Source organism: Neltuma alba, unplaced genomic scaffold (assembly GCF_004799145.2).
Source record: "Neltuma alba isolate B1F8T4 unplaced genomic scaffold, ASM479914v2 tig00003893_pilon, whole genome shotgun sequence".
Classification (NCBI taxonomy): domain Eukaryota; kingdom Viridiplantae; phylum Streptophyta; class Magnoliopsida; order Fabales; family Fabaceae; genus Neltuma; species Neltuma alba.
The window spans coordinates 232,786-259,080 of NW_021633470.1; the positions used below are offsets into that span (position 1 = coordinate 232,786).

General features: G+C 34.8%; 3 protein-coding genes and 1 long non-coding RNA gene across 4 annotated transcripts; 2 read left to right on the forward strand and 2 right to left on the reverse strand.

The window, feature by feature from the left end:
- The first annotated feature begins 9,639 nt into the window (after positions 1 to 9,639).
- LOC114742940 (phosphomethylethanolamine N-methyltransferase) lies at positions 9,640 to 14,036 on the forward strand. Its single transcript, XM_028931171.1, has 12 exons — positions 9,640 to 9,838; positions 9,933 to 10,051; positions 10,441 to 10,578; positions 10,694 to 10,831; positions 11,256 to 11,399; positions 11,614 to 11,724; positions 11,813 to 11,954; positions 12,443 to 12,723; positions 13,133 to 13,294; positions 13,421 to 13,474; positions 13,555 to 13,629; positions 13,709 to 14,036. Exons 1-12 carry the CDS (start codon positions 9,817 to 9,819, stop codon positions 13,805 to 13,807), a joined length of 1,485 nt encoding a protein of 494 aa, XP_028787004.1. The 5' UTR covers positions 9,640 to 9,816; the 3' UTR covers positions 13,808 to 14,036.
- A 320-nt stretch (positions 14,037 to 14,356) lies between these two features.
- On the reverse strand, positions 14,357 to 16,342 carry LOC114742932 (tubulin beta chain-like). The gene is made up of 3 exons (XM_028931160.1): positions 15,888 to 16,342; positions 15,388 to 15,657; positions 14,357 to 15,289 (listed from the first exon to the last, which is right to left on the reverse strand). The coding sequence occupies exons 1-3, from the start codon at positions 16,279 to 16,281 to the stop codon at positions 14,607 to 14,609; spliced, it is 1,347 nt and encodes a 448-aa protein (XP_028786993.1). The 5' UTR covers positions 16,282 to 16,342; the 3' UTR covers positions 14,357 to 14,606.
- Positions 16,343 to 19,419: 3,077 nt separating this feature from the next.
- LOC114742933 (WUSCHEL-related homeobox 1-like) lies at positions 19,420 to 21,392 on the forward strand. Its single transcript, XM_028931161.1, has 4 exons — positions 19,420 to 19,603; positions 19,710 to 20,009; positions 20,245 to 20,321; positions 20,895 to 21,392. The coding sequence occupies exons 1-4, from the start codon at positions 19,420 to 19,422 to the stop codon at positions 21,390 to 21,392; spliced, it is 1,059 nt and encodes a 352-aa protein (XP_028786994.1).
- A 1,894-nt stretch (positions 21,393 to 23,286) lies between these two features.
- LOC114742934 (uncharacterized) lies at positions 23,287 to 23,859 on the reverse strand. Its single transcript, XR_003739930.1, has 2 exons — positions 23,701 to 23,859; positions 23,287 to 23,551 (listed from the first exon to the last, which is right to left on the reverse strand). It is a non-coding gene; the product is annotated as an uncharacterized LOC114742934 (long non-coding RNA).
- Between the last annotated feature and the right edge of the window lie 2,436 nt (positions 23,860 to 26,295).

A 26,295-nucleotide genomic window follows, 5' to 3' on the forward strand; every position in this document is an offset into this window, starting at 1 on the left:
TTATGGCGCCTTTCTTGAGTCCACGTTGAGAGTGATGGCTTTTCCGGTCATATGAAAGGGATGTGTTGGGAAGTCCATGAAATATTTTTTTAAAAATTTTTTTTTACGTAAGTAGAATAAAACACTTCTTACATATTTATTTTAAATTTTATAAAATTATTTTTAAAGTTATAATTTGATTTTCCTCTTAATATTTTTGAGCAAATCTCTCCCTTCGAAGAAGTGTTTCTCAGGCTGGCCTCAGGGCTGTGTCCAAACATGCTCACATGGACATGGAGCCAGGATTTCCTTTTCACGCTACCAAGAGGCATTTCATTCCCTGGTTACCTCTAAGTTTAATTTCCAAATTACCCCTGTTCCACACGTAACAACGATTAGACTGGGGATTGCAATTTGAAGAAACCAGGTCGCGGGTGAGCACCGTTTGCGGACTGTGGTTGAAGTGGGCATTGCACCTTTTCTTCCTTTCTTTTTTTCAAAAAAGAAAACAAACAAACAATTATCCACACAGGGAATGTGATTGTGACTTTTCCGCCTTCTCAAGGGTCGCTTCCTCATGCTGAGTGACTCCTCCTCATTTGATTTTCCATTGCCACATTCTGTGGTTCTAATTTTAATCTCTTCGTTATGCTTGTCGCTTATCCTGATTTGATCACAACGCACTTTGATTGATACAAGTACTTATCCTTTCTATGTGCTTCATTTATTTCATAAAAAATAAATATCCATAGTATGAAATTCAAAAAACAAATTCAGGTTCTTTATACTTGTCAGTGCAGCGCTCTGTTTTAGACTTTTATTAATATTTATAATAATGTTGATGTATATATTATTCTATACAGGTCTTTTTATTTAAAAAAAAAGTGCCGTGTATTTAATAATATTTACTTGTGAGCAAAAAAAATGGCCAAAATAAGAGTAGAGATAATTAAAAAAAATTCTGAAATTACAGTAAGAGAGAAATGTGGGATTGCGCCGGGAATATCCAGGCTTCATGGACAGAGGAAGAAGCGGGTAATTTTCTTTTCTTTTATCTTTTTTTGAGGAAGAGAAAACTATGAGAAGTGAGTGATTTCTCATTTGACTTGAGGGCTTGCATGTTTAGAAGGTAACTGAATAAAAACTAAATTATAGTTATAAAAGTAATTCTGTGATATATAAAATAAATATGTTAGAAGAGTTTTGTTTTGATTTATGTAAAGTACTTTCTAAAAGTGTTTTTGTTATAATCCATGGGGTGTTTAGGTAAAAATTAAATTATGATTTTAAATGTGATTTCATCGTATATAAAATAAATATGTAAAAAGAGCTTTGTCTTAACTTGCTTGAAAATACTATTAAAAAGCACTTCCAAGCATTGTTATCAAACTCATGAGTTGACTCTCCGAGTTTAACGTTTTTACGTTTTTAACTAATAAAATCATGTCTATTCACTCCTAAAGTTGTGATAACTGTAAACCCAGTTAAACTTACGAGTTCATTTACTGAGTTTACTGTTTTTACGTTTTAAGCTTACAAAATTGTGTCAACTCACTCTTAAACTCCTGCTAAATTTTTGAATTTGATTATGTTTGGTAACTTTATATATGAATTTTATAAAAAAATTTTTGTTGAATGTGATAAATTACGATCATTGATTGATATAATTTTAATTATTTAAATTTAAAATATATTTAAATAAAATTGTTCTCGTTTTTTATATATTAATTATTTGATTATATACTTTTAATATCAATTTATTAATAAAAGTAAACTCTTACGAGTTTACGATTCGAATTTATCTCATTCTCACAGGTTTGTTTAAACCGTGAGTTTGACAACCTTGCTTCTAAGAGATACCAAACACACCTTCAGTCCTGTAACACATTATAGCATACAGAAAAATAAATCAAAAAATAAATCAAACTAATATTTTTTTTAATTTCATTCTTATTAAAGTCTTTTCACTCTCTTTTAACATCCGTAAATTATTCCCAAATTTCTCTTTTTTTTCTCACTTTTTAAATGAGGACTAAATAAAAATTTAAAAACAGTCATAAAATATATCACTAGTTTTTATTATTTGTTATTAGTAAAAGTTTCTCATATAATAAGATGAGCATTAAATAGATAAAAAATTTTACTTTTGTCCTTATTAAGAAGAGCATTAAATGCAAGTATATATTTTTTTCCCCACACATTCCAACTCTATTCACCTTTATTACAATTAATAGGAACAAAATTAGAAATGAAGTATTCAAAAAGGTTACAATTGACAAATAAAAATGATCCAAATCCTCTCTTACAAGTCACAAATAATAAAGGTAATATTACCTTCAATCCTTAATATAAGAACTAGTTTGACTTTCAATTTGATCCTAAATATAAAACTCAATCTCATTTCATCTCTCATACATATTTTTTTTAAACAGTACTTGTATATGTCAAATATTCTATTAAATGATGATAAATTTAACTAATATATATAATTAATAATAATATTTTAAAAAATAATATATATATTTATTATAAATAATTAACTTAATAAAAAATTTTAATTTATCTAAATTAGTCTAATATTTTAACAGCCATAAAAGTATCACAAGTGATACTCCACTCACTCTCGAGTGACTTTTTTTTTTTTTTTTTTTGACCAGGAGTGACTTACACTTATGGCGGAGCCGTGCTTCAATCGTTCAACGGCTTCTCTCTCTCAATTATTGGCAGCGGAGATGGTCCCCAAAATAATTAGGGCGGCAGGTGGTCCCGGCAATAATAAACGAATAAATCATGTGACGCTGCCGACCGTAACTGACGGCAAGGAATCTTGCTCGTGGAGAGCGGGGGTAAAATAAAACGAGCGGGTCAAGTAACATATGGGAAAACAAAACAATAAAACACACGTATTTAACCCCGTTTAAAAAAATATTATTATTTCTGATTTTTAACATTAAATTTAGTTTAATATAAAATTTTAATCTATTTTGTCTTTCATATTTATTTATTTTGTAAATATAATCTTTGTAATAATGATAGTTCTAATCAATAAAATTGATTAGTATGGATATTTTAAAAAAGACAACACCTATTTATTACAAATAACTAACATAATTTATTTCTACTCCTTAATATACTATATCAGCTCTTTAATATAAAAACTAGTTGACTAATCTGAGTATATTAAGAAAACTAATTAAATTTGATATTTGTAATAAATATATGTTATTTTTCCTAAAATATCGTTATTAATTAGATATGTTGACTATAACTACCATTATTATAAAGACTGTTTTGAAAAAGGGAAAACTAATTTGGAGGTCCTTATAGTTTTCATTGATTTTGAATTAGATCCTTGAGCTTTTTTTTCTTTTTATTGGATCCTTAAACTTTTTCCTGTTAAAACCATTAGTCCCTGCTGTTAAATAAGTAGTAACACCGTTACAAGTTTTTCTTAAGAAGTAGTGATAGACCTCTAAAATATCCCCTCCCCCTTCCGTTCATGCCACTATGCCTCAACCCTTCCGCTCATGTTGGAGCTTAATTAGAGACAGAAGGACCCAACCCCAACATCTCTCTGTGTGAGGAGTGAGATAAAAGAAAGTGACAAAAGTATGAGAGCTCCTCTGTTTTAATACTAAAAAAACAGAGTAAACTGAACCGCCCACTAGCAAAACAAGGCTACTGCTAATGATCTGACTACTATTGCAATCTCCCACATCTTCAAGAATCAATTAATATTTCCCAAAATCTTCACTATATATATATATATATATATGAATGTATATATAATATTATATTATGTGATTGTGAAATTTGTCATTTCCATCGAACCATTAACGTGCATATGGCTAGAGTACTCAATGGTGGACCTGAGCTTGCTTTTGATTTCCCAATAGCAATTATATATATTAAAAGCTCATGTAGGCTTCTCAACATTTTTCATGCTTCGCCTAGGAAATCAATAAACACTGTACATACTCTAATTAAGTTCCACTGTGGTGGAATGTTAGGGTCGAGTTGCAGTGAAAGGGCCGAGTTACAGTTGCAAGAACTGATGACTGTGGGGATGTTGTTAGAAAACTTTTGTGGGTGACCCTCATTGTGTCGCCTGGGCAAGGGATGACTCAGGCATTAAGATGCACCAAACAAGGTCAAGCTGAATGGTGAGGGAGATGTTTCGGAGTTGTATCACTGCACTTTAAACGGAAATTTTTAACAGAGTTAATCCTTATTTAACGGCAAGGGCTAACAGATTTGACAGTTGAAAGTTTAAGGACTCAATAAAAAGAAAAAAAAAATCAAGGACTTAAATCAAAATCAATGAAAACTATGAGGACTTCTAAATTAGTTTTCCCTTTAAAAAAAGTGAATAAATATGAAAAATAAAGTGGATTGAGATCTTATATTTAGGATTAAAATAAAAATTGAATAAGCTCTTATACTGCCTTCAGTTCTAATTATAAAATCCTATTTGTAAACTATAAATGAGATTTTATAATTAGGACCAGATATAATATTAAGAACAAAAAGTAGTATAACTCCTTAAAAAGATCGGCTCTGTTGCAAAAAATTATACCAAGGAGTATAAACCTTAACCAGCCTATCAAGATAAATGAATTAAAATAATAAAAAAGTCTTAAATGTTTATTACTTAAGATATTTGTTAAATATGTTCATATTACACTAAAGTGCGACTCATAAACTGTTGGAGTTGGCCAAAAAAAGACTAATAATTTTTTTATCCAGGCGAAAAATAAATATTTTTTTTTTTTTTACAGAACGGTCCATCAAATAATGAGAATTGACTTATTCTCTCAATTTAAAATCATAAGGCACTTTTAATTAATTTACATGTACCGAATGAGTTGGGTAACGACATTTATAATTATACTCCTCCGGTCCTAATTATAAGACCCAATTGACTTATTTGAGGAGATTAAGGAAGTAAGTTAAGTTGGTTATTTATAATAAATAAGTGTTATCATTCCTAAAATATCCTTGCTAATTAAGTATATTGGCTAAAACTATCATTATTAGAAGGATTATCTTGGAAAAAAATGCATAAATATAAGAGACAAAATGGATTGGGTCTTATAATTAGGATCAAATAAAAAGTCAAATTGGGTCTTATAATAAGGACGGAGGAGTACATTCTTTTGACGTTTATTCTTATTTAATAATTATATTAATTACCCCCCCCCCAAAAAATTAAAGGCATTCTTAAAGAAAAAACTCACTAGTCATACATTGAAAGACAGAGATGACTTGCATTTTCTAACATGTTCGGAAAAAAATGCGCCTTATAATCCTGAATGGAATGCACATGCCAAGCATTATGAGTTTATGACTTTCATCTGAAAATGCTCGACACATAGGAGATGAGGGGGTACTTCCTACGTCCTTAAACGCAGGGCACATTTAAAATATTTAAAAAGTAAATAAATTTTACTTATATTTAAAGCTGTGAACTAAAAAAAATTATTAAATCGTAAACAATGATGGTTTTGAGAGAGACTGATTAATATGACATTTTCTATGTAAAGAGACCAAGATACGAGGCTGTTAATTTGTTTTAGAAATGACTGATAATACAGATTTATAGAAAGTATAGTTGTGTTTAGAAATCACTCTCCAAAGAAGTTTCCAAGCGTGATTTTGAATGGTTATAGGAAAGTCTGAGCTTAGTCTGGATTCTATATTTGAAATAAACATAATATTTGTTACGAAATGTTAGCTATAAAATTAATAATTTAAAGATTTTTATTTATTCATAAATTTTATTAAATTTGTGATCAGTAGCCTGTTTTTTTCTCTGCCATGATGAAAGTTTGAAAGAAAATCACAATAATGTGATATTTAGCACCAAGCAAAACTAAGTGCAAAACTCGGAGATTTTCCCGTGGCCCATAATTAATCGATAGATCGTGGGGCGATAATCAAGTTCCGAGAGACGAGTTAGGGGGTGTTTGGGAATGAGTAGAGGTGCTTTTTAAAAGTACTTTTTTATAAATCGAGATAAACTCCTCAACACATTTACTTCGTATACCGTAAAATCACTTTTAAAATCATGATTTGGTTTATATCTAAACACCCCTTTAATATTATGAATTTTTCATGTATCCGCTGCACCGCCGGCAGCATCTGCGCACAAAAACACAGTAGTACTCCCTCGTTTTTTTTATTATAAGTTTTAATTTTTTTAATGGGTCTTTTTTTTAAATGATCAAAACCAACTCAATAATTGAGTCTTATATTAAGGTTTGGAAGAACATATTTAATACATACTCTTTTTTTATTTATTTCACTATTATTTTCTCATATTTACCCATATATATAGGGGTATTTTTTTAAAAAATTATATTTGTTACATATTAATTGTTTTAACTAATTTTAACAGTTTTTTTAAATGACACAATTTAGTTAAAAAGATTTTATAATAAAAAATGGATGGAGTATACTAGTATAGTTTGAGAACGGGCAAATTGCTTCTTTTTTTCAGTACCGATTAAAAAAATATTTTTTTAATTGTTCATGAGCGCCACCCTATTAAAAATAATCATTTTCAACAATGTCAAACATTAAATACGAATATTTCTCCTAATAAAAATTTTAATCTCAATTTACTATATGTGAAAAACAGCATCTTTCGCTAAAACCAACTGGCTGGTAAAAACTACTTCTGAATTCGATATTAAAAATATACTAATTCTATAATCATCCATTCATCCTAAACAAAAATTTAAGAGGAGCTCCTATGGGTCTGACATTTCCAGACAATTCAGTAGAAAATTGTGGAATCCTTCACATTTTGCGGAAAAGAAAAAAGAAAATTGCGAGATCGAAGATCGTTGTCTTTTCTGGCACATAAATAAATGAAAAATAAAGATCGTTGTCCTCGCATGGATGTTTGATTTATTGATTATGTGGGTATTCAACTTTCAAAATAAAATATTACAACTACCTCCGGTTCTAATTATAAATGTTAGTTGACTAATTTAAAAAAATTAAATAAATAAATTAAGTTAGTTATTTATAGTAAATAGATGTTGTCTTTCCTAAAATATCCTTACTAATCAAGTGTATTGGTTAGAACTATCATTGTTAGAAGGATTACATTGAAAAAATACATAAATATAAAAAAAAAGGTGGATTGGGGTCTTATATTTAAAACCAAAATAAAAATAAATAAAGTCTTGTATTAAGAACCGGAGTATTATTTTTATAAGATTTGATTACATTATTATATATAAAAACATGCTGCTTATTCACAAAAGGTCAAGTAAGGGAGGGAAAAAGCGAGAAATAAAATTTAAAGGGAATATATGAAAAAAATAATGCAAGTAATTAGAATAAAATTGATAAAAATATATTTAATGTTAATACAACTAAGGTTGTCAAACTCTCGAGTTTAAACAAACTCGTGATAATGGTGTAAACTCGAATCGTAAACTCGAATCATAAACTTTTAAAAGTTTACTTTTATTAATAAATTGATATTAAAAGTATATAATTAAATAATTAATATATAAAAAATGAGAACAATTTCATTTAAATATATTTTAAGTTTAAATAATTGAAATTATATCTATCAATGTTCATAATTTATCATATTTAACAAAGAAATTTCTATAAAAATCATATATAAAACCACAAAATATAATCAAATTAAAAAATCTAGCACGGGTTTAAAAGAGAGTTGACATGATTTTGTAAGTTAAAAACGTAAAAACAGTAAACTCGGTAAATGAACTCGTAAGTTTAACCGAGTTTATAGTTATCATGAGTTTAAGAACGAGTTGACACAATTTTGTTAGCTGAAAACGTAAAAATGTTAAACTCGGAAAGTCAACTCGCGAATTTGACAACAGTAAATATAACTTCAAAACAGATATTATAAAAGAAATCAGACCTGTTAAAAATTTAAATCTTATATAAAGTAGAGGATGGAGTAAAACCCAACATAAGTCAGGTGGTCAAATCAGTAAATTCATGAACCAGTCTCTTGAATTTAGAGTTTTTAACAAGTCAATTAAGTTAGAATTTATATATACATACATTTTTATATAATTCATATATGAATGTGGTACTTGTTCGTGAATTAGATTTTTTAATTATTATTTTAAGACCGACGTATAAATATATTTTTATATATTTTAATAAAATTACATATTGTAATTATAATTGAATTAATATTAATAACAGTAATATTACTTCAGGTCTTTAATATAAGAATTAGTTTGATTTTTAATTTGATCCTAATCTAATTTGTCTCTCTTATTTATTTATTTATTCTTAAGATAGTCTTTATAATAGTCGACTAGTTGCATAATTAAAGTTAATATACATAATTAGTAGGGGTATTTCTAAAAAGACAAGAATTATTTATTATAAACAAATAATTTAAATTTTTTTAATCTATTTAATTAATTAACTAATTTTTATGCTAAGAACTAGTACCTTAGTAATAATTTAACTATGGGGCGGTTGTGACCATGCTGGTTCAAATCCGAATCAGGCGCTCCAAATTGCCACCAGCGCGAGACAACAATTAACAAGTGACTCAGGGACATGGGGCCGCGTAAAACACGTGGCGAGGAATCATTGATATAATGAGATACCGATCTAGATTCAGTTCAGAGAATCATCGGTGCCCACTTTGGCCGTTTGCCCGTTTTATTTTATTCTTGAAGGATGTTTGGCAAATTAAAAAACTATTTTTTTTATAAATCGACATAAACTTTTTTTATTGTACACTGTGAAATATTTTTTTTAAAAAATCATGATTTAGTTTCCAAAATACCTTCTAAAGCTATCACTTCTCTCTCAGCAGTCATCACCACACACCAGTCACCAAAATGCGAAGACTTAGAGCCTGTTTGGTTAAGTGATAGGATCTCAAATAAGCCCGTTTAAATTCAAATAAGTGCTTATGAAGCATGTTTAGAGTGTTTGGATGATTTTTATAAAATCCTGATGAATCGTGATTTTAACCTTCCACCGCACTTTTAGGATAAGCAATAAGAAGTAGCTTTTGCGTTTGAAAAATTCCGATGAATCTTCAGTAACTAAATTTTCTCTAATATACCCCTCATTCTGATAGTAATTATTTTAAATTTTTTTATATTTTCATCCATCTCTTATTTATATGGGGTCTTTTATTTAATATTTGTACTCTACATAAATTTTGTAAGTGATTTTAAATAATAATAATTTTAAAATAAAAATAATATTTAAATATTCATGTCATTTATTAAATTATATTTAATAAAATTTATTATTAAATATAATAATTATGAAAATGTAAACAACTTTATTAACTTCATGTCCTTTTTAGTAATTATACACCCATAAGTGATTTTAATAAATAAAAACCAAACATAATAACAATTCTTAAAATCACTTATAAAGAAAATATCCAAACATAAATCACGATTAACTAGTGTCACTTATAGCCAGTATCACTTATAAAATTCACGATTATCTAAAATCACAGTTGTTCACCGCTAATCCAAACGGACACTTAATTAGCGTAAATTAATAAAGCACTCAAAAATGAATAAAGGTGAGAAAATTTGATGTAAAAAATCACACATGGAGCCTCTATAAATACAGGGTATGCCATGTTGATTGTCCAGACCAAAACATACGGCAAAGAAAGCTAATGCAGCCGAGAGGCAGGGTTTACAACCGAAGATCCAGGAGCTTCACAAGGTCTAGACTCGCCATCGAGGGTAGTTAGGTTCAGCTTCCCCCTTATCTCTCTATACCCCTCCTTCCCCTCTCAGCAGATTTCATTTCTTCTTGCATCGCGTCGTTTTCCCTCTCGCATTTTCTGCAATGGCTTCGATGGCGGCTCAAGGTGCAACATTTTTCATAATTTTTGTTTGGGCTTCTTTTGGTTGGATCTTTGCAAGTGGGATATTTACAACTGATCCCAATTTGTTCGTCCGTAGGTTTGGACGAGCGTCAGGTTCAGAAAACTTACTGGACGGAGCACTCAGCGGATTTGTCCGTTGAGGCAATGATGCTTGATTCTAAGGCATCGGATCTTGATAAAGAGGAACGTCCCGAAGTGCGTTTCGTAATTTTATAATATGTCGTTCTTTTGGCTACGTCATATATTTCCAGCGATTCTATTATAATTGAAAAGACCGCAGTCAAATCTTCTTTTTTAATTGTAATTTTTTTTACAACATTTCGGCAAGTTCTGATTTACCCATGGGATTTGAAAAATTCCTCTTTTTTCCTGCGAGCATACATGTAAATTTGGATATTTATTTGTTGAATTTGGTTTTCTTTACGGATAGCAGCATACAAGGCTTGCTAACTTGTATATTTACCCAATTTCGGTATTACTTGCAACGTAGTTTCCGTCTTTCTTTTCCTTGTTCCCTTTCTTATTATCGGAAGCCAGAGCCAGCGCTTTTGTAACCGCTAACTCCGCTAAATTTGTCCACATAGGTACTCTCCTTACTACCGGCATATGAAGGAAAATCAGTTATAGAACTTGGAGCAGGTATTGGACGATTTACAGGCGAATTGGCTCAGAAGGCGGGTCAGTTGCTTGCTGTAGACTTCATTGAGAGTGCAATAAAAAAGGTATGATCAGTCTCTTGATGCTCTGGATGTTGGTAATTGACACATCTCAGGCCAAAATTGATGGTTCTACTCCGTATAGGATGCCCCTGATATAAATACCATAACTTTACTGCAGAATGAGAGCATCAATGGGCACTACAAGAATGTCAAATTTATGTGCGCTGATGTTACATCTCCAGACTTACGTATTTCTGAAGGATCAGTTGATCTGATATTCTCCAATTGGCTGCTTATGTACCTTTCAGATGAAGAGGTATTTTTGATCTTTAATTCTAGAGAAAATGGTACAAACCTTTTATGGTATTATGATCAATTAAGGTCCGGTGAAATTAGCAGAATCTATAAAGTGATGACTTGTGGTTTTTGGTAATAGTTGCCGGGATGAAAATTATTCTTATACTCAAGATTCTGTTATTATGCTTTCTTTGATCGTTTCCTTCTGGCCCTGTATCTATTTATCTATGGTTGAAGATACCTCCATTCATGAGTTTAGATTCCATAAGAAAAAAGGAAATTAAACAAGATTAATTCTTCAATTTTCTTTTCAAGGATTGAGTTGAGTATATCATCATAGGTTCTGTTTTGTCACTGTTTGATTTTGATGATCGTGTAATATTGCTTCCTTGCTCACTACTTTCTTTTCTTATAAAGCCTTTTATTTTTCCTTGATTTCTCAGGTTGAGAAATTGGCAGAAAGGATGGTCAAATGGTTAAAAGTTGGGGGATATCTGTTTTTTAGAGAATCTTGTTTCCACCAATCTGGAGATTCGAAGAGAAAACACAACCCTACTCATTATAGGGAACCCAGGTTTTACACAAAGGTTTGTTCCTTAAAGTAAATCTATCTTTCCTACTTGGTCAATGTAAAAAAACGCTAGATGGAAAGAGGAGTAGGACACATTTATTATGGTCCCATTTGGAGTTTTATTTCACATTGTTTAACCATCAGACTCTCACATAATGAGGAGCCTTTATTGCCGTAATTGAACCGGTTCAGATTAACTGTGACCTTAAAGAGTCCTTTTTTTCTTGCAGGTATTTAAAGAGTGCCATATGAATGATGATTCTGGAAGCTCTTTTGAACTTTCTCTTGTTGGCTGCAAATGCATTGGAGCCTATGTGCGAAATAAGAAGAATCAAAACCAGGTAAGAAAATGGAGCTCTTCATTGTTGTCATCTTCAATTTCAATTTATTCAGTTGACTGATATCTTTTACAATATCTCTATCATGCAGATTTGCTGGATTTGGCAAAAAGTTTGGTCACAAGATGACAGGGGATTTCAGCGGTTTCTTGATAATGTTGAGTACAGTCATAACTGTATCTTACAATATGAGCGTGTTTATGGACAAGGTTTTGTGAGTACAGGAGGAATAGGTACGTACTAATTCCATCCCCCCATCAGTAACTTGCTATTCAATTGGGATTTTCAAGTTTTGCAATTTAGATAGAATAGAAGTGTGATTTTTTCTTAAATTTCCTCAAGAATAATCTCATCTAATCATTAGCTGGGCATAAGAGTGAAGGAAACTGAACTTCCATTTTTTTTTTTTGGATCCATACTGAAACAGAACTTAATGACTAGCTGAAAAGCAGTCAAATTGTTTGCACCATAATTATCTGATGGCAGTTTGTTTTCCGTAACAATAGTGGCAGTCACACTGTAGATTAAGGAAAATAATGCATGTGTGCGGGTAAGAAATCTGTTAAAAATTGAAGAAATTTTACTCTTGAACTGCTTAAAAGCTGGCTGTCCGGCATAGTAATCTTTCTGGCGATTTGAACTGTATTTAACCAGCGCATTGAGGTATCTTTGCAGATGTTTTTATAGTTCCAATCTGTAAGGGTGCTTGTTGCCTGTGCAGAAACAACGAAAGAAATTGTGAAGAACCTGGAATTAAAGCCTGGTCAGAGAGTATTGGATGTTGGTTGCGGTATTGGCGGAGGCGACATTTACATGGCTGAGAATTTTGATGTCGAGGTTGTGGGCATTGACCTATCCATAAATATGATTTCTCTTGCAATCGAACGTGCTATTGGACTTAAATGCTCAGTTGAATTTGAATGTGCTGATTGCACTAAAAAAATATATCCTGAGGGGACATTTGATGTAATCTACGCCCGTGATACCATGTTACACATCCAGGTAAGGAACTTCTTTTTTGTTCAAAAACTTTGGGTTTTAGCAACTATGAGCATTATAACACACAACAGATGTCTGTTATCCTTCAAGTCTCTCGAATAAGCCAAACATAATCTGTCTTCATAATAGCAGATTTTATACTATGCATGTCATTGACCGTTAAAGAACATAAGATAAATAAGATACGGAATTTCAATTCCACCAAATCTTATATTCGGCTCACACCTTTTTTTGGGGTGCTCTTCCTCTCTTATTGACTCAAGAGGTAGAGTTTGTGCGTAACAGCACTAACGGCCCTAACTATCCTGCTTTAGCCACTGTTAACAAATGAACAACAATAATCCCCATCTGTTGCAATAGTTTGTATTGTATCGTAATGCTAGCGTCCTGCAAACTCCTGTATGTGTTACAGGATAAACCAACATTGTTCAGGTCATTTTACAAGTGGTTGAAGCCTGGAGGTAAACTTTTAATCACTGATTACTGTGTGAGTGCTGGAGGTCCGTCAGCAGAATATGCTGAGTGCATCAAGAAAGGAGGATATTATCTCCATGGCTTAAAAGCATATCGTCAAGTATGTTGCATGTTCTATTAATGTCATGATCTGGCTTCCCATTTTGCCTATTTGATTTGATTGAATTATTTTGCCAGTTAATTTGTTTTTAACCTAACAAGACACTTCATTAAAAATCGTCTGCAGATGATCCAGAATGCTGGATTTGATGATGTCATTGCTGAGGACCAAACCTATCTGGTTTGTCTTTACATTGCTCGACATTTAAATTTTTGCTGTTCTTTGAGAGTTCTAACGAAATTATTGCTTGTGCACTCCAGTTCATGAAAATTTTGCGGCAGGAGTTGTATGCCCTTGAGAACAACAAGGATAGCTTCGTTTGTGACTTTTCTGAGGTTGGTTTCTTCTCATGTGCCATTGACGGACTTATTTCTTTTAGTTTTGAGGTACTCATTCTTGATTCGTCAATTTCAGGAGGAGTACAATGAAATTATTGCAAAGTGGCGGGCAAAGAAGAACAGGGGTGCATCTGGTGAGCATATATGGGGCTGGTTCATTGCGACTAAGAAATGATGCTTCGCTTTCATCATATGGCATAGGGTTTATGTAATAGATATAATTACTTATTAGTTGTGCGTGGAGGGAGTTTTCCCAACGCTGCTTTAGTGTAGCACAAGATAAACCATTTGTGCCTTGTATGCGTGCCTTTTTTATGTTATTGCTTCCACTCTACAAATTAATAACAAATCTTGTTATCGTCAACGCGAAGCAATCATTCTTTCAGGTCCAGCCGTGATTGAATAGTCTGATTATTCTCATTATAAGCAATACAAGTCTTTTCATCCTTATCCTCCCTAAATCTAGGGAGGTCGGGCTAAATGCTCCTTCCCAGTCGCTTAACGAGTGTTTATGGTAAATTCTTTATGAAAAATCCCGGTTGGACTTTTTGAACTTCACTGCAAGCTGGCAAGAAAAGAAAGAGAATAAAGGAGACCTTTCCAGGCTTCAATGGAGGTGACCAGAAAACAGAACCGCAGTTCTGTCGTTACTTAAGCTAACTATCGGATTAAATGCCATCAAAACTCTTATCATACTACAGCAAGGGTAAAAGGAAATGCTATATAGAAGTAGCATCTTTTATAGAGTTAAGATCGGAGAACACAAAACGGACACGCAGCTACGCAGCTAGCTGTAAACGAACCACCACATTGAAAGCATAACATTGACGTGCATATAGAACCCATGTCTACTTTTTTGAAATTGCCGTGCATCAAATCAAACAACGCCACTTGACAGATAATATGGCAATAAGACCGAGTTATTGATTTGCGAGTGCTTGCAACGTGAGAAATAGGAGATTGGATGAACACCTTCAGGTTTCGGCGCCTCCATTTTCTTCTTCGTCTTCTTCATAATCGCCATATTCTCCAGCCGTGGCCTCCTGATATTGCTGATACTCAGCAACAAGATCGTTCATGTTACTCTCTGCTTCAGTAAATTCCATCTCATCCATTCCTTCTCCAGTGTACCAGTGCAAGAAGGCTTTCCTTCTAAACATTGCTGCGAACTGTTCGCCCACCCTTCTAAACATATCCTGTATAGAGGTTGAATTCCCAACGAAAGTTGAAGCCATGGCAACACCTTTGGGAGGCATGTCGCAGACACTAGATTTGACATTATTGGGAATCCACTCAACGAAGTAGGATGAGTTCTTGTTCTGAACATTCAACATCTGTTCATCTACTTCTTTTGTGCTCATTTTGCCTCTGAACATGGCTGAGGCTGTCAAGTAACGCCCATGGCGCGGATCAGCAGCACACATCATGTTCTTGGCATCCCACATTTGTTGTGTGAGTTCGGGTACCGTCAGTGCACGGTACTGCTGTGATCCTCTAGATGTGAGAGGAGCGAAACCCACCATAAAGAAGTGAAGTCGAGGAAATGGGATTAAGTTCACGGCTAGCTTCCGCAGGTCTGAGTTGAGCTGCCCCGGGAATCTTAAGCAACAAGTAACTCCACTCATAGTTGCTGATATCAAATGATTCAAGTCTCCAACTGGAAGGAAACAAGATATGTAAATGTAGATATTGCTCATCAAGAAGAACAGAGTTCGAATGATGGGCTCGCAAGAATAATATAGTGTGTATACTTACAGCTTGGTGTAGCGAGCTTGAGGGTTCTGATGCAGATGTCGTAGAGTGCTTCATTGTCAAGGACCATACACTCATCAGCATTCTCCACCAACTGGTGAACAGAAAGTGTAGCATTATAAGGCTCAACCACCGTGTCCGACACCTTTGGTGATGGGAAGACAGAGAAGGTAAGCATCATTCGATCTGGGTATTCCTCTCTGATCTTTGAAATGAGCAGAGTTCCCATTCCAGAGCCTGTTCCACCTCCCAGGGAATGGCACACCTGAAATCCTAAAATTATACCCAACAAAAATATTCAGTCTAAATACAAGACTTGGAAACCGGGAAGATATCGATTCAGGCACAAAACTTGGAAGAAACTTCCTATCAAAACCCACGTTTCAGAATTTGAAAATTGACTCAAGGAAAGACCTTATAACGAAGATTACAGTATAATTTTTATCTTGATCAGGGATCATTTTGACCGAGAATAGAGTATAAAGAAGAAAGCACATAATTACCTTGCAAGCAGTCACAATTCTCAACGTCCTTCCTCACAACATCAAGGACGGAATCAATAAGCTCAGCACCCTCAGTGTAATGACCCTTGGCCCAATTGTTTCCGGCACCGGACTGGCCGAAGACGAAGTTGTCCGGTCGGAAAATCTGGCCGTAAGGGCCTGTACGGACAGCATCCATGGTACCAGGCTCGAGATCCATGAGCACCGCCCTCGGCACGTAGCGCCCACTGCTTGCTTCGTTGAAGTAAACATTCACCCTCTCAAGCTGAACCTCTGACTTCCCTGCGTATTGTCCTATCGGGTCTATGCCATGCTCATCGCACACCACCTCCCAGAACTTTGATCCTATCTGGTTCCCACATTGCCCTCCCTGGATGTGGAGAATCTCGCGCATTTTCGCCGAGCTCACCGGGGGTAATATTGGAACTGTATGGATATTTCAACTGTCACCCACCCGCAAGTGCCTGGAATAAAGGCCATGGTAGTGGTCGTTATATAATGATCGCAGCCAGAAAGAGTCCCTAGGGCACAATTACAGGAATGCCCCTGAGAATAAAGGGTGAGGATGACATGGAACGGCTCCTTTGGAGCGAGATTTGAGTAAATATACGTGTCTGTTGGCGAGAAGCTGCATCACTGACTGCCATTTGTAACTGTTTGTCCTCATCCCCGCCAGCCGGCTTAATCAACAAGTGATTTTTCATCATCTCTGATTTTATTTTCCATTTTTCAGGCTACGTTTATATTTTCATTTATCATTGCAACCAGTGATTGAACTTTGTTCCTGGTTTGACTTAGCTGGGGATGTCTACGTCGGGACAGGAGCCAAACAATGTTATCTCCATTTCATCAGATTAAAAACAATTGGGTTTTGATTCCGTTCCAAACTTGGTGTTAATCAGCAAACATTTTACTCTTATAAAATGGTGTCAGTATCTGTTTTTGATGATATCAAGGGTCACGGCGAGTAGGACCAAGATGGATTTCTTCTTGTCAATATATGCAGCGTCCCTACCGGCTTATTTTACTTGGACGGTTAAAATAATGTTTTATAATAAGGATTGCTTTGTTTGTGTTGAAGTAATTCACGATCACGATTAGATTAATTCTATAATACAATCAAATTTTGGATGCAATAATTATTGCGAATACATTAAAATTCAAACGGCACTGCGTTGGAGCAAAGCAAACTTTTTGTGCTAGAGACAACCAATACAAAAACTCAAATGGGCATAAGCCGAAGCGAACCCAACTTTCACTAGGAAGAAGCCCGAAACCAGAGACCGGAAGCTTCGGCCTGTGAAGGTTCACTTCTCAAACAAGGCTTAATTGGATCTGTAATAATGGTTTCAGGCCCCTGGAGGAGGCCAGGATCCACGCTTTTCATCTCTCTCTCTCTCTCTGTGTTTATGTCCATGCGGAGACATATACATGTATGACTTCAGAATTCGAGAAACCTAAGGAAATTCAACATTTTCCAGGCTATTCCGTGCCAATGTAAATGCTTTAATGATTTCTCGGGGCAAGAATAATGTCTTGCCATAGTCTTGGGAAAGAAAGAAATGAGTGGAGGCATTAAGACAAGTGTCACCATAATTTTTCTGAAAACAATGCATCACAATGAGCGTATGGCACTGTTTATCCATTTATCCTACCCTTTTTCCAAGGTATGAAGGACAACCACCATCCATATTCATTATTTGCAGCTTCTGTTAGAGTTCGGTTTCACCGATTGAGTGAGTGGGACAAAGAAAGAGGCCTGTTAAAAAGGAGGGGGAAAAAAAAAACTAGTGCTGTTCGGGGTTAGTTCTTGGAGACATTAACATACTGATAACTGTCAATATCTTCAAACTGTAAAACTGGGCCTTGGAGAATCAGGAATATATGATTAGTTGATTAATGATGATGACATCAACTAACGGCCTATGATTAATATATAGACCGAGGGAAACATTCTCCCTGATTAAGCCTAAAATACGACGCTGTGAACTCGTTGCAGGTCAAGCATAAGGAGATCAGAGTGGGATCAGAGGGGCACACTTTTACAGTATTTTCACCAGGTTTTGGTTCTGGTGGCCAGAAATGACAGGTGATTAGGGCTTTAATTAATGGAATTCAGACTTACAGTAGATAGTGGATGCATTGCTCTGTAGTTTGCATGTACTCCCATTACATATTTTGCATGCACATAATAAATAACAGACATATAAATAGTAGGAGGTCAGAAGTTGCAGAAGGTAGGCCCTCCCCCCAACAAAAAGCTTGAAATAATTAAACAATTATAGCTTTCAAATTCTATATCAGCTGTGCACTGTCATTCCATCATCATGACCAAGGCCCTATATCTAAGAGGCAATCACAGAGAGGCAGAGAGAGACGTCTTAACTCTTACCGCCCCAACCAAAAATTAATAATGGAGAAAAAAATAATTAAAAGCACAGAGAGGGAAAGAGAAAGAAGCAAACCAAGCCACACAGAGAGATTTGTTTAGGACAGGACAAGCCAGGAATGTAATCCAATGAATGGGTGTCCGGAGTTCTGGACATACTGGCCGAAGAAGATTCCAAATGGGGGGCAGTTATTTTTGCTATCCCTTCAAAACTGTAAAATTTTGCATCTCAATCATATATGCATATACGGATTTGCCCAGTTATTAACAAAATTATAAACTAACGTCTCGAAGGCACAAGGATGCTGCTGTGTGAATGGGTGTGTGGCTGGATATGAAGGTGAAGATGAGAGAGAGAGAGAGAGAGATCCGTACAGTAGTGTGCAGGAGGGGGTAGAGAGATTGAAGTGGACAAAGGAAGGGGTGGGAGGGAGCGGAGAGGGGAAAGAGGAGCAGTTCGGATTGAGAACTAGTGTGAAAGGCACGAGACGTGAAGGAAACAATAAATGAGAAGGGGAAAAGGAGAGAGGGGTGATGAGGCTCATGATAACCCTCATGATCGTCACGTCGTTTTTCATTCTCTACTCCCAAAAATCTCCCAGAATTCCACGCTTCTTCTTCTCTCTCTCCCGGTCAACCTCATGCCCGCCTTTCTTTGTCCCATGTTAAACCAACACCATTCTCTACTCTCTCCGTATGCTACCTTGATCAATCCCCATCTCTCATTGTCTTCATGACATACAAATGCTTCACAATTTCAGCTCCCCTCCCCCATCTTTCCCCAATGCCTTCTTTCCTTTCAGTCAATCTATACCATATATGAACCTTCCCTACTTTCCATTTGAACTAGTTGGGGATTTCCGCTTTTCCTAGCCTTGCATGCTCTACTATATACTACGCACCCATTTTTTCAACTTCAACACCATTCCCTGATACTCCATTTCATTCCCATCACTCATCAGGTGTAGGATGAGAAGAGTAGACCCACAAATCAATTAAAGCACTCCCATTTTTCATATTATTCCTCTTGCGGTTCCCTTTCACCGTATAGGCTGAGACCATAGATGCTTCCTTCTGCTATTCCAAAGCTTTTCTGGCTCTAAAAACCCTAGCTTTGATCAATCTGCCTCGTTGTCGATCAGAATGTGGATGGTGGGACATAACGATGGTGGTGAGGCTAGCATGGTTGATCACTCATTCAATGGAAGAAAGCTCAGGCCTCTCATTCCAAGGCCAGTGACTTCTTCCAATAATACTTGTGCTACGACTCCTCCTTGCCTAAGAAGTATTCACGGCTCCGATTTGTTCACACAATATCACGATCTGAGTAAGTTAACGTTGTTTTACTATTTTCTCTCCCCCCACTCCAGCTATTTACATTTCTTTATTTATATTGTTTTTTGAAAACATATAATGTATATACATGGTTTCAGCATCAACGACGGATCAGAGTAAGAAAGAGTTCAATACTCCACCAGTTGTGGTGAGCTCAAGGTGGAATCCTACTCCAGAGCAGCTAAGAGCCCTTGAAGAGTTGTATCGTCGAGGAACAAGAACGCCATCTGCTGAGGAAATTCAACATATCACTGCACAGCTGCGGAGATTTGGTAAAATTGAAGGGAAGAATGTTTTCTACTGGTTTCAGAATCACAAAGCCAGAGAAAGGCAGAAACGGCGCCGTCAGATGGAATCAGCTCCCCATGATTTTGATTGTCTAGAGAAGGAAGACTTAGGTAAAACCAACTTACCATAATTTGTCTGTAATTTTCATTGATAGGACAGTAAGAGGAGAGAACGAGGAGAAAAAGAGTAGTTTTTTATTCTTTATTTTCTAATATGTATGGCTTTGTCCATCACATTTTTTTGTCGGAGATCTGTATTATGTGATATACTTTTCACTTCGATTCCGTTCGGGTTGTTACGTGAGATGCAAAGTTTGATTCTTTTTGTATTTCTTTTTGTCTACAGGCGTTAGTAAGACACTGTTTGAAGTTGAACAGACCAAGAACTGGGCACCCTCTACAAACTGCAGTGCACTTGCAGAGGTCTATTCCATGCCCTCTCCTTTGTTTTTGTCCTTGTTCATACAAAAACCTTTAACGTTTTCAACTTGGAATTCACCTGCTCAACAGCCAAACCTTTATAAGAATATACTAAGCGGTGATTATTTGCATATGATTACCAGAGTAGATATGAAGTGCATGCTGGATAATTAAAGAGAGATCTGCTTTAGTTAGTGAAAGGACCCAACAAATAAGCTTTGGTTATTGGGAAATGAAAAGACTATAGCTAAAAGCTGCATTCCTTCCTTTCTGTCGGGACTGCTGTTATGAAACTTGGCTGTGGGGGAGGGTTTTGGGGCTTGTGCTTATTCATGTCGTTTAGGTCGGTATATTTTTGGGGCACCCCATTATATTCCTGTACAGAATCATGAAAAGACAACTCTCACCCAATTCCCATGTGTCTTCATTTGAATAGGAACTTGGAACGCCCGAACAAAATCTGTGCATCCCCAACCCATATAACTTTCTTTGGCTTCGACTTTATATTTTATTATATATATATATATATATATATATTTATGTGTTGCATTGCATGTCTTTACATTGAACCTTCAGGAATCTGTCTCGATACCAAGAGCAACAAAAGCAGTGGTGGCAGAACGAAGAGCGGATGGATGGATCCAATTCGATGAAGGGGAATTACAGCAAAGAAGAAACTTGATGGAAAGGGATGCCACGTGGCGGATGATGCAGCTATCATGTCCTCTTCCCCATCCTGCAGCCTCCACCCACCTCATCAGCACCTCTACAGCCAGCTTAATTGCTTCCACGAGCACAGTAACAGCAGGAGCAATTGACCCAAAGCTCATTAAGGCACATGATCTCAGCTTTATATCGCCTCACAGTGAAAGCACGGTCATCCACTTGGACGGTAGTATCAGCAGCGACCAAGTTGATCACTGTGGGGAACCTCAAACCCTTGAACTTTTCCCCCTAAGGAGTGGGGATGGCAGTGATAACGTCAACCATAAAGAGAGTGAGTTTTCAGTTTCTGCAATGAATGCCAACTTGACCCCAAGCCAGTTCTTTGAGTTCCTTCCCTTGAAGAACTAACAAACACTTTGCTATGTAAGTAAACTGATGGGGCTGTGATGTGATCCAAATTGTTTGTAGTTCTTGTCAGAAAGTGACCATGCTTTTATTACTAGTGAAGCTAGCTATGATTCAAGGAATTGGTGCTGTAATAGGATTCTGGCTTAGGTGAAGATATTTACCTTAAAATGCATTTGACTATGTATAGATGGAACTGAAAGGGTTGTGCGGAGCGTGTATCCGTCAAATCGCATGCATGTGGAATCTGAAGAAGCAAGGGTCATAAGTTGAGACAAGGTAGCTGAAATGGGAATGGGATGTGACGGGCTTGGACGTTGAAGTGACTATGAATTTGGGATGAAGAATTTTTTTGTTCTTTAGTAGCAAATATGGAAAACCAAATTTAATGTCCGGTATGCGGTAGATTAACATTACATCAAATCAATTCCGGTGTAGTAAATTTTACTGCCGTTCATGATGACGATGAAGAAATCATATAATATAGTTTGCCACGGATGGGAACAGATTCAGGTGCTCATTTACGGTAAGCCAGTGAAAATATAGTAAAGAAGAGAAGCCCGACCAGCACAATTCAATAGAGTTTGCGCGTGTAATTATTAAGTTAATTGTTGATGAAAAATTTGGATTAACATATATATGTTCATAAAAGGAACAAGGCGCTTGGATTTACCTCCACAAGGGATGACCGATTAAAGATGATCGACGAGTGCAATTGGGCAAAAATGAGTGAAATGTTGAGATAAGGAGGGGTCACAGTGGTATACATGCTTTATGGAAGGGGACAGAGATTAGATAGGACGTGTCACTCAAGAGGCGTCAAGCATATCGATGAGCAGAAGAAGAGTTCCACAATATTGCCCACTTTGCAGTAGGGGACCATATCTATTATTCAAAACGCACGCACATGCCGCCCCCTCCTTCATTCCTTCCCCCTTCAACCATACGGAAGGAAGCCCTCGTCATCACATTAAGAGCATCAAGTGTGAATATAACCTCACATTCAAATTCAGCACACACTGAGAATCTTCATGAGAACAAGTACAAAATAATGTAGGTAGATGCTCGTAATAATACAGTACGCCAGGGCTGCCACACGTACCAGACACGCATGCCTGGGGAACAAAGATGCCTCTCCCTTAGCCTCGGACCCCATTCGTGCATTTACATTCATTCTCTCTGGGTTGCTAACTAAATCAGTACTGTTTTCTTGTTTACCCTCTCATATCACATCAAATGCTAGCAATTTTAAGGGGTTGGTCTCCCATCATGCTGGTAAATTAATGTTATGGGATTGCTTTTAATAAAAAAGACACCTATGTTTAAGGGGGAAAAAGATCAACTGCTGCAGTGGGCTATCAAACACCCATAATTAAACCGCTTCTTATTAGCCCATTTCTTTATTCCACTTGCTTTCATTTTCATTTTTTTTCTAATTTTATTTTGGCCAAACTCTTGATGGAAGTCAAGTTGTTGTACATGCTGCTCCGTTGCGTGTCTAAAAAGGTATAATGAATAGTTATATATATGAAAAAACAATTTAATAATATCACCAGGTAAAGTTGGAAGTTGTTACTAAATTTAATACTCGACTACAAGATGCTTTGATTTCAAATGCATGTAACGACCAAAGTTTTTAGGAATGATGTCAAAAACATTTGAAATTCCCTTGCATAGTTGATTTTCTTGTTTGATTCCTATTTCTTGTTTTGCTGTGGGGATGCGTCTAATTGGCCCAAGATTCTTAATTTTGGTTGACTACGACATGAGGCCCATCCCCAAAAAACGAATATTTCCAGTAGAGAATGTAATTTTGTTTGACTATTCATGTCGACTAAAAAAAAATTAAAAAAAGGCTAAGCTCGTTAGACTGGCAGACTAGACATGGGAGCCTTTATTTGCCACTGTGATATAATGGGTTATTATTCATTTGTATTTGTGGAAGAAAATAATAGTATGTGTCAGTTTGGCAGACATTTCTTAATTAAACACCTGCTTTATAAAATTCATAATGTTCAAACCTGTTAAATTTGACCCGTGACTAGGGTGGATCCGTGGAAGACCATATTTAGCTGCTTGGCGTCTGGATTTCATTTTTGTCTAGATTCCATGTCGTCACGCTTAACGTACAGCGCTGGAATATCCAGAATTCCTCTGGGTCCCTGGAGTTTTTTTTATTAATGAAAATAGAAATGAAAATGAAAAATAAAATTAAGTTTAAAAACACGTTTAGTGTGACTGAAAGTTTAAATGACAGCTGTATGAATAATCAACGGAATGGAAGCTTTGAAATACGAAGGAATGATAATACCCTCGATCACCTTCATCTTACTCAGCAAGAAATTTTCTACAAACCAAATACAGTACACTCAAATTCATCGCCCAAAACATAGGAACCAAACATCATGAACACCACAATCTTAAAATAAAAACCCAAAAACATGCAACTCAGCTGATAGAAACAAATGTTAACATATCAACCACTCCTCCGATCCTTAATGTAAGACTCATTTAACTGATTTCATTAGATTAAGGAAGTTAAGTAAATTAGTTAATTATAAGAAAAGTGACACATTTTTCTTAAAGCACCATAATCATCTTTCTTAATACCCCTTCTCCCTTTTCTATTTGATTATAGTTGAGGGAGTATTCATAAGGGTAATTTAGAGAAAATTGATAAATATGAGAAATAGGTCTTATATTTAGAACCAAAACCAACTAAAAAACTGGATCCTATATTAAAGACCGAAAGAGTATATTTTTCTACAAATTCAGTACTACAAGTAAGTGAGCAGGCTCTAAAACTCCCACAAGCGGGGAAGGAAGCACGCTCTGGCTAAGGGGAGAGAACGGGAACTAAATAACCTGAGAGGGGGAAGGGAAGGCCAGGCCATCATGATTTATTTTATTTTAGGGGAAGAAAACAAACACAGGAGAGGACCGACGGATCACGCAAGCGCGTCACGTGGCACACGGCTTCCCCGAGTGACCGCGGCTGACAAGACACATGTCCATTTAGATCAAATTTATAAATAATTTATTTGTAGAGAGTTCTGAAATTATTATGAGCACTTATGATTTAGAACTGTTAAATAATCAAATAATAACACAGAACAACATTAATTTTTAGAGGGTTAATATAATTTTTTAGTACTTTAAGTTTACTCTAATTTTAATTTTACCTCTTTAAATTTTAAATTATAAATTTTGATCTATGAAACTTGAGGGATTAACTAATATTGGTTGAATAAAGTGGTAAAAAAAAGGTCAGTTTATGACAACGTAATAAACCAAAGTTTAAATATTTACATTTAGTACTCAATAATATATTAAAATTTATATAAATTTAAAGATCTAAAAATTGTATGAACCTATTTTTATTTTTAAAGTTGGGTTACTAAATCTTCTAAGAGGACAACAAAAACTGACAATTATTATTTTATTAATTAACAGGTATAAAATTTATAAATATAAGAACTAATTGACTAATTTAAGTAGATTAAAAAAATAATTTAATTTAGTTATTTGTAATAAATATATGTTATTTTTTCTTAAAATATCCTTACTAATTTAGTTTATTAGCTAGAACTATTATTATTACAAGAACTATTTTAAAAAAATAAATAAATACGAAAGACAAAATGAATTGAGATCTTATATTTAAGATTAAAATAAAATTAAATAAGATCTTATATTAAGAACAAGAAGTAGTATTATTTAATGTAAAAACAATTTGGTCTTCATTATTTTTTTAAAAATAAAAACTAAAATTTTGAAGTATTTGAAAAAATTATTAATTTAATCCTCAGCAATAATTTTTCCAACCTTGTGACCTTGGGTCAAAATCATATAGCATCTTGTTCTTTTCCGCGTCTTCCCCGTGTTCAGAACGCGTGTCGGCCCTTCCGCTCCTCTTTTCTGATTTGATCGCATCCCATTCATTTTCCCCAAAAAAAAGAAAAAAGGACAATATATCGCCTATAGATCTATATTTTAATAATAGGATTAATAATACCCGCATAAAGATGCGCCGAGCCGCTTCCCTCCTCCCACCTCCCCCGGCCTTCCCCGGATTTCGAGCTTACTCACGTTACTGCATTATCAGTCCATATTTTTTAAATATCTAATGAATAAATTACATTCCTCCGTTTTTTAATATGGAATCTAATTATTGAATTGGTTTTATTCTAAATATAAAATTATTTTTTATATTTATTAATCTTTTTAAATACTCTATCAACTATAATCAAGTAGAAGAGGAAGAGAAGGTATTAAGAAAGATGATTATAGTATTTTAAGAAAAACGTGTCACATTTCTTATAATTAACTAACTTATCTAACTTTCTTAATATAACCAAATTACTTAAATGAGTCTTATATTAAAAATCGGAGGAGTACTATCTGTTTGGCAAAAAAAAAAGTAAATTATACCATCATCTGATCACTCGAAAAAAAATCATAGCAATGCAATTACCCTAGATGCAGATATTATCTTCTAAATTTATAATTTTTTTAAATTACTTTTACTGAGTGCACATTGTAAGCACGTTTTTATAAAAAGATGGTTTCAGTATAAATAATAATTAAAATTAATTAATTGGTTAGTTCTTACATTAAAAATTATATGTAGTTATATTTTTTTTTCGGGAGAAAATTTTACTTCTTATGAGCGTGGTCAATTTTTATGGCTGGCCTCGTGTGGCAACTTGATGCCAGAATAACTTCTCTTTTTTACCTTGAATCTGCCATTGTATATATATAGATCGTCACAACCTGACAATCCTATTATTAGCTTTTCAGAAAATTGAGATTAAAAGATTGTCACAATCTGCCATTCTTAAAAGACGCATTTGGAGCCAAATGCCTTGCAGCTCGTGAATAATTTTTTTTTTTAACGAGCGGACGG